Source organism: Platichthys flesus, chromosome 18 (genome assembly GCF_949316205.1).
Source record: "Platichthys flesus chromosome 18, fPlaFle2.1, whole genome shotgun sequence".
Classification (NCBI taxonomy): Eukaryota; Metazoa; Chordata; class Actinopteri; order Pleuronectiformes; family Pleuronectidae; genus Platichthys; species Platichthys flesus.
In genome coordinates, this window is record NC_084962.1 from 21,416,825 (window position 1) to 21,432,291 (window position 15,467).

General features: G+C 47.6%; 1 protein-coding gene across 1 annotated transcript; it reads right to left on the reverse strand.

Annotated features, from left to right (window-relative positions):
* Positions 1 to 1,499: 1,499 nt before the first annotated feature.
* On the reverse strand, positions 1,500 to 15,048 carry cep170bb (centrosomal protein 170Bb). The gene is made up of 19 exons (XM_062411955.1): positions 14,608 to 15,048; positions 12,852 to 12,989; positions 12,671 to 12,760; positions 12,498 to 12,576; positions 12,312 to 12,370; positions 12,116 to 12,227; positions 11,924 to 12,025; positions 11,215 to 11,724; positions 10,043 to 11,124; positions 9,454 to 9,630; positions 9,172 to 9,289; positions 7,000 to 8,724; positions 5,666 to 5,906; positions 5,427 to 5,583; positions 3,660 to 3,797; positions 2,431 to 2,519; positions 2,258 to 2,351; positions 2,107 to 2,158; positions 1,500 to 1,710 (listed from the first exon to the last, which is right to left on the reverse strand). Exons 2-19 carry the CDS (start codon positions 12,954 to 12,956, stop codon positions 1,514 to 1,516), a joined length of 5,127 nt encoding a protein of 1,708 aa, XP_062267939.1. The 5' UTR covers positions 12,957 to 12,989; positions 14,608 to 15,048; the 3' UTR covers positions 1,500 to 1,513.
* Positions 15,049 to 15,467: the final 419 nt, after the last annotated feature.

Genomic DNA, 15,467 nt, shown 5'->3' on the forward strand with positions numbered 1-15,467 from the left:
CCTCAACACAACCTCAACACAATCTCTAACACAACCTTTAACACAACCTCAAATGTCCTCCACTAAAAACCTCTAACACTCCTCAACACAACCTCAACACAACCTCAACACTCCCTCAACACAACCGTAACACAATCACTAACACAACCTTTAACACAACCTCAACACAACCTCAACACAATCTCTAACACAACCTTTAACACAACCTCAAATGTCCTCCACTAAAAACCTCTAACACTCCTCAACACAACCTCAACACAACCTCAACACTCCCTCAACACAACCGTAACACAATCACTAACACAACCTTTAACACAACCTCAACGCAACCTTTGACACAACATTTAACACAACCTAAACACATCCTAAACACAACCACAACACAGCCCCTACTACAACCTTGATACAACCTCAAACCAACCTGTAACACAACCTCAGCACAACATTTAACACAACCTCTAGCAGACACACCCATGTGGTTACAGTCACTCATGACATCATGAGTCGGAGGTCACACGTGTCGTTAGTGAGGCGATGCCTTTAATGACCAGCAGGACGTCTCGTTACATTTTACAGAAAACTCTCCGACATTCAGCGACAGTGATCCTAAGGCGGTTTATCGCACAACAATCACAGATGTGAAAAGCAGCAGACATTCTGTCGTCCATGAGGTGGGGGGGCGTGACATGTACAAATGACCCCTCGTCTGTTCAATGAAAAACATGTGATAAAAGAATAAAGTTCATCAGGAACGTCTGGACTTGATCTGCGAGCTGGAGCGATGTGAAGCAGTCACATTAATAAGTGTTGCTGAGACATGAAGGACAGGATTGTTTCAGTGCATCCACAGCAGCAGCAGGTTTAACATCAAGGAAATAAAACAACCGTAGGTCTGATGCCACACTCATGTCACGTGGGACGCCACAATCGATGACTCAACAGACGCCTCAGGCAGCGGGGGGGCCTGTGGGCGGGTTAAAGATGTGGTCATGCGAGTCAGAGCTTTGAAGAGCCATATTGACGGGAACAAAGTTCAAAAGTCGTAATTGCGTGGCACCAATGTGACCTGAATGCAGCATGAGTCCTGAAAGACGCTGTCTCCCACTTCAGGGGGCGTCGCCTTCAAAGACCTCGTGACGTTCTATTGGTTCTACAGGAGTTGAGGAAAAACCTTTACAGGAAACAAGAGGTCGAGTGAAGCAGGCGCCCTCTCCGTCTCAACTAACCTCCGACATCACAGCGATGTTCGGGAACAGAAGGTAGACGTCCACAGGGACAGTGGAGACAACTCTTACACTTTGTGTGGACATGGAGTCAAACTTTGTCAGAGACAGACACCTGAAACAGTCCCTCAGCTGACCAGTAGGGGCAGAGTTTGCCTGCAGGAATACGCCTCTATGGGTTCTACATAGTTCTTCATCCTCAGTGCTGTGGGGTGGATGCACAGTGACCATCCAGCGTTGGTACAGTGGCCTGCTCAGGTGTGATGGGACGCTCAGGTGTGATGGGACCCTCAGGCCTTGTGATGGGACGCGCTGGGGCCACGAGGCGGTCGTCTGGTGCTTTCATTGCTGTTGGATGTTTGGGGGGGGCTCCGGGGTTTGGAGGCAGGTTTCTTCTCCTTTGATGAAGGACGAGTCTGACAGAGAGAGGACGTCCCAACAGCCGCAATCTGGAGACTTCCACCGGGCTCCACAATGGTGTTTATTACTACAGCAAGAAAAAAAGGACATTAATGAATTTGTCTTTACATTTAAAAGAGAACAAATCCCTGGTGTCCAGGTCAAAAACGTGTTAGCTTGGTTTAGCACAAATAAACAGCTCATTCACATCGTCGGAGTGTGAGGGTGAAGACCAGGGTTCTGAACTGGGGATGCTTCGCTTTCATATTCACACCAGTTTGGATCTTTCACATCCGAACATAAACAACACTGTTGTTTACTGAACAATAAATTTATCCAACTTTCGTATCATGAGTTAAAAACAATTAAAAATATTGTTTGATAAAGACTCAAAATGCTGAAAGAACATGAAGAGCCCTCAAATATCTGGAGTTTGAAACGCTCACTTTAAAACATCAGAAATGAAAGATGTTTCTTCTCGTACCTTCAAGTTGCCTCTGGACTCGCCTCAGCTCTTTCAAAATGGAGGTAATTTCCTGCAACAGAAAACAGAAGGTTACAGCTGCTCTCACTTTAAAAGCTGATTGATAATATGAAGTTATCATATAAAGATATATACTGTTCTTAAAAATAACCTTGTTGGAGGTTTTCAGGATGGGCACTTCGTTCTCAGCGTTGATCTTGGCCTCGATCTCCTCCCAGACCTCAGCCTTGTTCTGGAACAAAACCCTGAGGGAGATATGAGATGTTTAATGAGACCTGAACCCTTCAGGTCACAGGATCGTTGTATCATCACAAGCCTGCTTACTTCATTTTTTCAGCCAGCTGCTCTGTGTTCTCGCGGATGGCCTGAGAAAGCTGGGACACGGGATTCAGCATCAGATTGTCCAGAATCACCTGAAACATTCGTTCACACACAAAGAAACGATGACGTGAAGACGAAGCTCCCGCTACAGCAGCAGCAGTTCACACCTGCTCCCCAGAAAACCTCCACTAACTGCAGTCATCCCACCTGTTGACCACGTTCACACATCTCTGCATGTCTTTTCAGAACTTCTTCATTTTTAGTTGTTGATTACCTTGCGAAGGGCGGGGCCTAAAGCTGTCAATCAGTCATGAACCTCCGCAGTGTATATAGTCTAACTACTACTACTACTACTACTAATTATGATAATAACAGTTTGGAGGAGTATGTGACATCATCGGTTGTCGTAGGTTCAGGGGTACGACTGGTCATGTCATGTGAGATTTGTGAGACATCTGGTGGTGAAGTGACGTATAACAACTTAACCGAGAGGCCACGAGGACTCAAGATGTTTTCAGACATGAACTCTGTAAAACATCGTCTGGACATTTCCTGTAGTCAGTGTTTGTGAGGCAGCAGCAGGCTGTCGGGTCCGACTCGTTCAAACAAGAACATGTGGGAACACCAGGCGAGGGGCGGAGCCTGTAGAGCAGCAGGGGCAGAGCCTGTAGAGCAGCAGGAGGCGGGACCTGTTGTATAAACTCTACTCTGGAAAGATCAGTGTTGGTCAACGCGGATGAGGACCTCCCCCCCCCCAAAAAAAACATTGAGGCGTGCCGCACACCGAGCCTCCGGCGGCGGGAGAGGAGGGCGACGGGGCGACTGCCCCCCCAGCCGCGGCACCTGCCCAGCGGTTTAACCACAAATACCAAAATAGTAACGCAAAGTGACTTGGACAAGTAACTTTAATCTGATTACTGGTTTGGAAATAGTAACGCTATTAGTGGCCAGATTAGAGTCACTGGTCCAGAGACACTGACTCAGGATTGGTTCTCAAACACAGAACCTGCAGAGCGTGTGAGGAACATGTGAGGAAGATGTCCAATTTCAGTTCATGTCTGAAAACATGTTTATTGTTTTGTTCATCAATTAAATATTCAGCACGTTTCAAGAAAAGTTCTGTTTGGATTCTGTTCTGAAAAGATATGAAGCTTTTTGATCTCAAAGGAGTTACAGAGTGAACTTGACTGAGCTGCAGTGTGAACGTAGTCTTAGTGGGATTAGACAGTGACCTCTTCACGGTTCCACGGACGTCGCTGTTTAGAACCCGGCTCCGGCTCGTTCATGTTTGCGTCCAGGTCGGAGACGACAGACGAACCTGGAGGAACCTTCTGGTAGTTTAAACTGGCCTCAGGGATATGATGGACCAGCTGGAAAGAGAGTAGAGCGTGTGATCCAACTTCTGTTAGATTTGATCAAACCAGCGAGCCACTGATGCCGGTTCTCCGTGTTCTCATGCATCAAGTCAACATGCAGCCGGGCTGGTGGAGCAGTGCATTTGAGATCTGCTGGGAGACCGTGGTTAACTGCCACATGGGGCGTGAAAGTGCAGGAGGTCTTACTGTTCACCAGCTCCACGATCTGACCCAAAACCAAGAACGCCAGTTTATTGTTCTCATGTTCTAATGTTCTCATGCGAGGAAGTGAGTTCACAACAAAACTGCTGAGTCAGAGGCTCTGTTCACACGCATCTGTCCTGAGAGAGCAAATCACAGCATCTGTGATCATGCGATCTGTTCTCACTTCCTGTTCTGCAATATCGTACGCCTCTGTTCACGAAGAACAAATAATGTTTCAACTGTCGTGGACTAGTTAGAGTAAATCTGACAGAACCGGAGCTGGGGTTAGAACAGAGAAGATTTACGTCCCAGTGTTGTAATGTTCTCGCGTTCTAATAAACTTGTGTTCTGATGTTCTGATGTTCTGATGTTCTGATGTTCTCATGTTCTGATGTTCTGATGCTCTGATGTTCTGATGTTCTCATGTTCTCATGTTCTGATGTTCTCAGGTTCTGATGTTCTGATGTTCTGATGTTCTGATGTTCTGATGTTCGGATGTTCTCATGTTCTGATGTTCTGATGTTCGGATGTTCTCATGTTCTGATGTTCTGATGTTCTGATGTTCTGATTCTCTGATGTTCTCAGGTTCTGATGTTCTGATGTTCTGATGTTCTGATGTTCGGATGTTCTCATGTTCTGATGTTCTGATGTTCGGATGTTCTCATGTTCTGATGTTCTGATGTTCTGATGTTCTGATAATCTGATGTTCTGATGTTCTGATGTTCTCATGTTCTGATGCTCTGATGTTCTGATGTTCTGATTCTCTGATGTTCTGATGTTCTGATGTTCTGATGTTCTGATTCTCTGATGTTCTCAGGTTCTGATGTTCTGATTCTCTGATGTTCTGATGTTCTGATGTTCTGATGTTCTCAAGTTCTCATGTTCTGATGTTCTCATGTTCTGATGTTCTCATGTTCTGATGTTCTGATGTTCTCATGTTCTGATGTTCTCATGTTCTGATGTTCTGATGTTCTCAGTGACTTAGTTTCAATGTGTTTTGAACAAACTCAGTAGTTTTGTTGTTGACATTCTCTCACATCAAATTCAATCTGACAAATGTGAAAAATGTCAAACTTGTGTTCTCCAGAAGAACCCGACACAGTGAGAGCAGGAGCCTGATGTGATGAAGGGAACCAAAGTGCAGGAGGAGTGATGAGTCAGAGTTAAACACCTGAGATGGTTGAACGCTGCGTAAGAATGGGTAAGATGGAGTCTGTGCAGCAGAACAGAGAAATGAGTCATGAGGATCCAAAGCAGCATGAAGATCATCAATCAACCTGAGAAACTAATAAAACTACAAAAAGACCAAGATCATAAAAACTAACATTCCCGATTGAAACTGTGGTTTCAGAATAAAATCAGCTTCAAATCACTGGTAACAATCAAGTCTCTATCGATCATGTGGCGTGATGTGTGTTCGGGGGATGTGTGGTGGCCCACCTCCTCCCTGGCAGAGATGGTGGAGGCCGGTGTATTTGGCAGTGGGCTGGGCGAGGTGGTGGCTCCCATGCCCGAACTCGGCGAGTCTCCATCTCCGGCCACATCGTGGATTTCCTTCGCCAGGATGGCGAGATCTTTGGCCAGGTCCTGACTGAGCCTGGGTGGAAAACAAAAGGTCAACATGAGGTTTGGCCGAGGACCGGTTTGAATGCATGTTTAGATGTTTCGTTGTGTTTTACTTGGCGATCTCTGCGCTGTGCGTGGACCAGTTCTGGTAAGGGTCCACCTCGTTCGGGTCGTCCTCCTCCTCTGTCTCCAGGGACACGGACTTGGACCGAGTGGCGGCCGTGCGCTGGCCTCGGGGATTCTGTGAAGACGCTGAGTGATGAGACGAGCGCTTCGCTTTGGAAGCCGCGGCGTTCATCTCGTATTCTTCCTCCGAGGACGAGAAGTCAGATTCCTTCTGTCTGCGACGCGAACCTGTGAACATTCAGATTTAGATTCATTTCATCAACAACACAACAACACAACGACACACTGAGACACACATCTGAATGAGAGACACCTCCCTGTGGTGGCTCGTCTCCACCAATCAGAGCAGGTTCATCTACATACATTTTAGTTTCAATCATGAGGTCACTTTGACCTTCGACCTCGGGAATCTGAGTTCATCTTTGAGTTCAAAGACAACTGAATTGAATTATCTCCATAGCAACGGCCGCTGAGGCTTTGATGTTTCTGAGACCGGCAGAGAAGTTGTGTTTCCATGGTAACAGACAGAGACGTTAAATAGAACCTGAAGAGGTTCCACATGTGACCGGTCGGACCCGTCCTGACACATGTGGAACCTCATCAAAACCCGAAGAGGTTCCACATGTGACCGGTCGGACCCGTCCTGACACATGTGGAACCTCATCAGAACCCGAAGAGGTTCCACATGTGACCGGTCGGACCCGTCCTGACACATGTGGAACCTCATAAGAACCCGAAGAGGTTCCACATGTGACCGGTCGGACCCGTCCTGACACATGTGGAACCTCATCAGAACCCGAAGAGGTTCCACATGTGGCAGGTCGGACCCGTCCTGACACATGTGGAACCTCATCAGAACCCGAAGAGGTTCCACATGTGACCGGTCGGACCCGTCCTGACACATGTGGAACCTCATAAGAACCCGAAAATGTTCCACATGTGACCGGTCGGACCCGTCCTGACACATGTGGAACCTCATAAGAACCTGAAGAGGTTCCACATGTGACCAGTCGGACCCGTCCTCTCAGAATCACACATCTAAGCGACAGACAGCTGCTGATCAGCTGATGACTTCATCTCAAGAGGACATTGAAAACATACCAGCTGAGAATCAGAGACTGATTCATCTTCAGATACAGGGCAGAGAATCAGAAGCTTCTGGATATGATGCTGCACTTTTCATCGTTGAACTTCACAGTTAAACTATGTATAAAGTTTGGTCATTTTGAAATCTATAAAATAAAAACAAAAACAACCTTTTCATGAAAGACCAGGAAGTGTAAAAGCCAGTGAAGGCCACAGAAGAACTGTCGGGACTCACCAGTGCTGGGATACTTTGCTCCACTGGACCGGCTGTGGGTGGATGCTTGCTTCACAGGAGCTCCACCTCGTCTGCTGGCGGCCTGCCGGCCGTCGCTCACCTTCCTGGTGCTGGAAGCAGACTCGGAGTTGCGGTTGGAGAAAGCCGACCGTCCCGTGGAGGACGTTTCATTGTCGCTGGGAGCTGTGAAGGAGCCGGTCCTCTTCCGGGGCATTGCTAAGATGTCCAGTCTGGACATCTTCTTCCCTTCTCCGGAGAGTTTGGGCGGTGCAGTGATATTGTCGGAGTTCTGGGATGTCCGGTCAGTCTCAGCACCTTCGTTGTCTGAAGCCTCACCCAGTCGTGCTCGACGGAGCATGGAGGCTCGGGTCGGCCGTGGCGCTGACAGGCTGTTGGAACGTGTCAGGATCTGCTGAGTCACTGTCTTGGCTGTTTTTTCAGTATCCTCTTTCTGAAGAGGGCTGATTGGTTTCTTGCTACGGTTGGACGGACGAGAACTTTCGTGGTCAGATGACGTACTTTCAGTCCAGTTGGTACCAGAACTCTGCTGGCCCTCAGAGAGATCCAGAGAGCCACAGTTCCCGGCACTGCGACGCATTTGAAAACGCTTTTCAGCTTCACTTTTACTTGACACATTAGGAGTTGTCTGGCTTTGCCGTTTCTCAGAAAGTCGTTCGCGGGCAGTGAGCTGCCGTCCCTTCTCTTGGATGGCTGAGCTGGAAGAGGACTTCTCCTTCTGAAGGCTGCTGATGGCGGGACGCTTTTTAGAAGCTGAGCTGACTGGAGCATTTTTGCTACTGACTTGGCTCACGGTGCTTGCAGTGTCCACATCTGACTCACCAGAAAGGGAGTCATCCATGTGGCTGGAGGAGCCCCCTTTCTTTGAGCTGCGACCAAAACCTGATGAGGGGAACCTGGTGTCCAGAGGAGACAAAGTTCCCCCAGCCTCCTGAAGGAAGGACTGTGCGTCCTGGATGTTCTCCCTCCTCTTCTCCATGTCTCTGATGGATGGGTGGCTGGAGATGTGGGGAAGGTTTTTCATCTGGACAGTGTCGCTGGGCCGGTCTTTGGTAAAGCTCTCCTGCCGGACAAATGACGACATGCAGCTGTCTTTAGTTGGGACAGAATCCTTGTCCTGTATTTGGAGGTTTGGAGCAGAGCTGTTGGGTTTGACACCTGTCCTCCTGGGTTCATGTCCACTCAGGTGTCGTATCAGGACTGTGGTAGGAGGAGTTTTTGCTGGGGGGTCTCGCGTCCTCTCAGACTGTACTGGGCTCTGGGCCTGGTCAGGTTTGCCTGGATGGTCTTCAGAACCGATGTAGAAGGATGTGGATTTGTTGGATGGAGACACTCTCCCTTGACCTCTAACCTGAGGACCAGTGACCCCTGGAGACAAAGCTCCTGATCTGACCTGATTCTTCTTTGCCCTTTCCAGAACTGGTCCATCATCTGAGCGGCTGGCGTCGCTCAGGCTGTCTGGGTCCACGTCATCCTGAACAGACAGATGCTGGGTGGAGTCCTGTCGGTTAGGAGAACCAGACACTCTGGCCAGAGGTTCCTGGCCTTGGTAAGATTCATGACGAATCAAGATACTCGGGGCGACACTATCCAGCTTCTCCGGAGGCACCTGGGGCAGCAGCCTTCTGGTCCTGGAGCTGTGACTGGACTCAGGCTCAGAGGGTTCGTGGCTGTAAGTTCCCAACGCGCTGCTCATGAAGCGTAAAGCTACAACAACAATTTGGTAAATCATTACAACTTTTCATATTTGTGTCTTTTAATTTTTAAAACTTTAGTTTTTTATATTCCAGAAAACAAATTTTATGTGTGTTGCATCTTTTTCACCTCAAAACATAAGCTCACAAGTTTATATGATCTGAATTCTGTTGAGAGCATGTAAAGAGGATCTGTGGAGAAAGCTTCATGTTTTTCAAATTAACTGTTTTTTTCAGTTAGAAAAATTTAGATATATCACTACACCTGTAACAAGAATACTCATTATAACCAGGTGGTAATAGAAAAGGCCTGTGATCAGATGTTGTCTTCCAGATAAAGATCTCATGTTATAACCAGGTGGACGTGAGGTCAACATATTCAGAGATTTGATACCTGGCCCTCAACAGATCACATTTATGTTGTTTATCACAAAATGCTTAGACAGAGTTCCAAAAGCACCTTCTAGACATTCCCCTTGAGGTGGAGTGGAACCGGATTCAGCATAGCTATCTGCCAGACTGGCCCAGCGGGAAACCCACTTAGGTCCTTCTAGACCTTGTACATGAGCAGCTGGAACCTGGAAAACACAGGATGAAGAACAAAGTCACCAGACAATAGAAATGAGGCTAAAGAGACCAACTACTTTTGCCAGATTCAGATTTTAGCAGGAGAAACTTGGGGAATACCAGTCTGCATGCACTGGGATCAGAACATGCTACACAGGTTTCCAGTGGTTTTTACCTGTATGGGGCCTGTTGGGGGAACACTGATTGCAGCTGGGATAAAGCCATGCAACAGGTCCACAGTGCTACCATCACTAGGCAGGTTAGCTTGTTCATCCTTGCCATCATTTCTTACAGGTCTATACACTCCTGTGTTCACACCACTGTACTCGGGAGAGTCGAGGACACCAAACACCTGTCGGGGCACAGGGCATGCATGAGGATGGGGGGCAGGACCACGACAGGCAGGAGCAAGAAGGACAACAGCTTCCATGCATCCCTACAACAACTTAAGATTTACTGTCTCACAAAAAATAGATCCGGTTCTGAGTCGCCTCATACACCAACAGTGAAATTTGAGAATCCTGATCTGTGTTTTTATTGACAATGCTATTTAGAACCGGCTGATTGGCGGAAGGTGGTGAGGGGTAGATCTTTTTAATATTACCGCCTGGAAAACAACCTTCCCCTGGTTTGAACTCAGATGAAAGATGTTCGTTTTACACAAATAAAGGTTTTTCTCTGCTCAGGACTCAACAGAAACCATGAACGCTGCTTCGTACAAGAACCTTTAGAGCTCAAACCACCAAGGGTCTCAGTGACCTCACCTGATCGATCATGTTGCGAGCCTCCTCCACCTCCTGGTCCTGTGACTCTGCCTCTATGGTGTAGGTTCCGGCATCACTCAGACTGTCATCCTCCTCGTTCCTCACCATCCTCTGGGAACCTTTCATGTCTTCTGCACGGACGCCATGGGAGAGCATTGAGGACATGTGAGGTCCAGAGGAGGGCACAGGAGAGGTGGTCTGTCCTGCGTTAGCGGGGATGGAAGACTTTAAAGCTGCTAGAGGCTGTAAGGGGGACGAGGGGTAGGAGACAGAGGATGGGGTTGGAGGTTCTTGTGGAGAGGGAATCCTAGCATGAGGAGGCGACACCATCACTGGCGGCGCAGACATGGGTGGAGTTAACATCATTTCCCTTGTTGGGGAAGAGTCCAGCTGACTGGAATCCTTCAGGAATTCAGTCGCAAACTCCTGGGCAAGCGTGGACTTCTTCCCGACGCTGCCAAAGGGTCTGATGACGATGCTCGAGGAAGAGCGAGAGGAGGGGTTCGATGAAGCCGCCTCCCCCTCTGTCTTCTCTCTCTTTAAAGAGCTCGACCTCTGGGGTCCACTGTAACTCTGACCCTTCAGAGGAACGGTCATCTGCTGGGTGGGGGGCATGTGGCCATGAACAGATGCCGGCCTCTCGCTGACTTTGCGCCTCTCCATCTTGGCCTTCAGGGCAGAGTATGAGTCGGCGTGGGCAGGGTTGTGCGTGAAGGACTGTGAGCGTTTTTTGCGTGGGTTGTCATCGAAGAACTCGATGATGAAGGCCTGCTGGGTGAGGCTCTCAGGAGGGCCCTGCCTTTGTGTCTCTGTGGTGGGGGATGGAGCTTGAGTAGGGCTCTGGGACAGGGGCCCCTCAGGGGCCACAGGTGAGGCTGGAGCCGAACTCGGTGGAGAGTACTGCAGTGGCTGCTGGAGCTTCTGTGGAGGAGCAGGCGGTTGACAATAGATAGACTGATCTGATTGGACAGTCTGCTGCAACACCTCAGACTGCTCTGATTGGACGGAGTGGTGGGATGTACTCCTTCCATTGAGAACTGGGTCTTCTGAGTCGCTCTGGGTTCCGTCCTCATGATGGTGACCTGACAACAAGAAGAAACATATCAGGCCATTGATTGATATACTACAGTAGAACCACAGTAGAACCATTAGGTGCGTCACCAGACTCTGACCTTTGAGGGTCTTGATGTTCATGGCCAGGTCGCTCTTTGTGCTGTAAACGTCTTCACATGTCGGACGTCTCCTCATCATGCTGACATCGCTGTGGACGAGCCAATCAGCCACTTTGCTCTCTGAAGACATCACCTCGGCAGGTGTCGCAGTGATGCTCGTCATGGGGGGCGGAGCCTGCTGCCTCCTCTGGCGAGTGGAGAACTTAGTGACGTGGTCTTTGATTTTGATTTTTCCGGGCCTGCAGTCGTCGAACTCTATGGTGAAGGAGGCGTGGCTCTGAACGACAGGCATGGTCTTGGTGGGAGGGGAAGGAGGGGCTGGGGGCGTATCTGTGTCCTTGGTGGGGATTTCGTGGAGCTCCGCCCCTGAGGTTCGGGGATGCTGGAAGTCCTTGGTGGGGATCTCGAAGTAGCTCGCTTCCCGGTGGTATGAGGGGAACATCTTTGTTTGGGAATTTGACAGAGATCCAGTAAAATCTGGATCCACAGACAGAACATCCCTCTGCACTTCTGACATTTGAAAAAAAAGTACATTTTATATATATAATACATATATTTCCTTTTCTAACAGCAAGAATAATAAACGTAAAACTAAACGAAAATGTTAACATTTAAGAATAAACAAACATTTCTTATGTTGTGTGTACTTTCTGTTTGTTTATCATCATGGAATAATTTCATTTTACTGGTTTTACACTTGTGTTTTTACCTGGATGTGGTTCTTCGCTGTGCTGAACTTTGCTCCCATAATCCTCCTCTCCCCACCAGGACGGCTGTCCGTACAGAGGAGTGGGTTGACACCCGGGAGCGTCTGAAACACACCGTGAACCGGAAGTTAGAAACCTGCAGCGTTCCACTGCTCTCTGCACATTTCACAATATTCTGAGTACCAGTGTTGTACCTTGTGTTTTGCCGCTCTGGGTTTTTTCAGCTCTCATCTGATCGTCCTGTTCAGTTTTCCTTTCATCTAAAACCTTAACACTCATCTGTAACTGGCTGCTGTACTTCTCATGCTGAAACACAAACACACACCTGATCAGAAGACACTCACACTCACACACACAAACACACGCACACACATACACACACACACTGACCTTCAGAGCCTCCTCTGGGACTTTGTGTTGACTTTTCTCCAGGACGTAGACATGAGTATGTTGGGAGAAGGTTAAGAAAAATAAGACAATTACCACACACACACACACACACACACACACACACACACACACACACACACACACACACACACACACACACACACACACACACTGCCAGCAGGATATCATATCCGAAGCGGACAATGTCAGACACCTTCAGGGTGATGTAAGTCTGATCAGGAATCCTCAGGTCGTTTACAAACGTCTGCAAAAACAAAAACAAACAAAAGATAAACACATTAACTCAGCCTGAGTTGTTTCTTTGTTTCTTTGAGTGTTGTTGTTGTTGTTGTTGTTACCCCGTTCAGGCTGCCCAGGTCTTTGACCAGATGTTCGTCAGTGGTTGTGTTGTAGTTGATGACAGCGTGTTGTTTGTCAACACTGCGTGACTGATAACGCAAAACAAACATTTGAATGTAACAAATCTGTAAAGCAATAATACAAATATAGAAGATATGTAATCAATAACAACACTCTCACCTGCAGCATGAGCTCACAGTCCTCTCGGCCCACGAAGATCATCTCCTTAGGGAGGCGGTGTCGAGTGCCTGAGCTGCTCACCAGGAACCAGGAAGTCACACTCATCTTCACAGGCCTGCTGGGAGACCCCAGAGCATCCTGGGAAACAGAGTGAGGAAGAACATCCTGTTTCATCATCATCATCATCATTATCATCACCGCCATCATCACCGCCATCATCACCATCATCACCATCATCATCATCATCTCAATCTTCATCATCATCATCATCATTTTCATCATCACCGCCATCATCACCGCCATCATCATCATCATCATCATCATTTTCATCATCACCGCCATCATCACCATCATCTCCATCATCACCATCATCATCTCCATCATCATCACCATCACCATGATCATCTCCATCATCATCACCATCATCATCACCATCATCATCATCATCATCATCACCATTATCATCATCATCTCAATCTTCATCATCATCATCATCATTTTCATCATCACCGCCATCATCACCGCCATCATCACCATCATCATCATCATTATCATCATCATCATCACCGCCATCATCACCATCACCATCATCATTATCATCTCAATCTTCATCATCATCATCATCATTTTCATCATCACCGCCATCATCACCGCCATCATCACCATCATCATCATCATTATCATCATCATCATCACCGCCATCATCACCATCACCATCATCATCATCATCATCATCATCATCATCATCATCATTTTCATCATCACCGCCATCATCACCATCATCTCCATCATCACCATCATCATCTCCATCATCACCATCATCATCATCATCATCATCATCATCACCATCACCATGATCATCTCCATCATCATCACCATCATCATCACCATCATCATCATCATCATCATCACCATTATCATCATTTCCATCATCATCATCATCATCATCATCTCCATCATCATCATCATCATCTCCATCATCATCATCATCATCACCATTATCATCATCATCATCATCATCATCTCCATCATCATCATCATCTCCATCATCATCATCATCATCATCACCATCATCATCATCATCATCATCATCTCCATCATCATCATCATCTCCATCATCATCATCATCATCATCACCATTATCATCATCATCATCATCATCATCATCATCTCCATCATCATCATCACCATTATCATCATCTCCATCATCTCCATCATCACCATCATCATCATCATCATCTCCATCATCATCATCATCTCCATCATCATCATCATCATCATCACCATTATCATCATCATCATCATCATCATCATCTCCATCATCATCATCACCATTATCATCATCTCCATCATCTCCATCATCATCATCATCATCATCATCATCATCATCATCATCATCATCTCTATCATCATCATCACCATCATCATCATCATCATCATCACCATTATCACCATCATCATCATCATGATAATCATCATCATGTCCATCACCATCACCACCATCTTTTTCATCATCATCTTCATCCTCATCATCATCTCCATCATCATCATCATCTTCATCAACACCATCTCCATCACCATCACCATCACCACCATCTACTTCATCATCATCACCACCATCTTCATCATCATCATCATCATCATCATCATCATCATCATCATCATCATCATCATCATCTCCGGCCCTCAGCGCGTCATCCTCGGCTCCTCCAGGAGACAGTCCGGTCCCCCCTCCCCCTCCTCCCGCAGCTCTTACCTCCAGGTGCCGCTCCTCTCCTCTTCCTCTCTTCCTGTCCTCCTCTCGTCCGCCCTTTTTCCGCCTCTCCTCCTCTTCTCTCGCTCCTGTCCTCTTCTTCCTCTCTTCCGCCTCTTTTCGTCTCCTCCTCTTTTCTCGCTCCTGTCCTCCTCTTCCTCTCTTCCTCTCCTCCTCAGATGAAAGCCCGGGATGAGGCGCTGTGAGGCGGACGTACCACGGGAGAGGCCCCGGGGCGGAGCGGCGGGTTGAGGCCGACAGGAGGCAGCTCAGGGCGGACACTGAGGAGGAGGAGGAGACGGTGAGGATAGTGATGAAGATGATGCTGTGGCATCTCTCTTCTCCTGACGCACCAGCTCCCACCCGCTGCGTCAACACGCACTGTGCTCACGAGCACGCAACAGGAAGAGTCGCCCTGAAGCCTTCGCATTAAAAGCATTTCAATTAGAACCAGACTGAGTGTGATTAATATTTAAATAAAAATAAACTCACGTCCGCTCAGTTGATCTCTGATGTTTACCTGCTTCCTTTTGTTTGTTTGTTTGTTTCAGAACAGAACTGTTTATTAATATAAGCTGTGCTCTTATTGTGAAGGCGGGATGATTTCCGGTCTGACTGTCGGTAAATTCATACGATCATCAACCTGCTGCAGGTTCAACGTCACACACACTCACACACACACACACCTGGATCTAAGACCTGGAGCCTCTCCTCCTCCTCCTCCTTCTCCTCTTCCTCCTCGTTTCTTCTCGACGACTCTCGTTCTACTTCAAATACAAACTCGGTAAAAACATCAAGAACATCTGATGTTTGAGAACACACTGACTCTGCTCTGATTGGCTACTGGTGCTGCTGCCTTGGGG

Bases quoted from the DNA above. Each gene is read 5' to 3' on its own strand.
- cep170bb (XM_062411955.1), bottom strand. From the start codon at position 12,956: ATGAGTGTGACTTCCTGGTTCCTGGTGAGCAGCTCAGGCACTCGACAC. The intron at 12,228-12,311 runs GTCAGTGTGTGT...TTTGTGTTTCAG, and splicing joins TCCCAGAGGAGGCTCTGAAG to CATGAGAAGTACAGCAGCCA. The intron at 5,907-6,999 runs GTGAGTCCCGAC...GAATGTTCACAG, and splicing joins AGCAAAGTATCCCAGCACTG to GTTCGCGTCGCAGACAGAAG.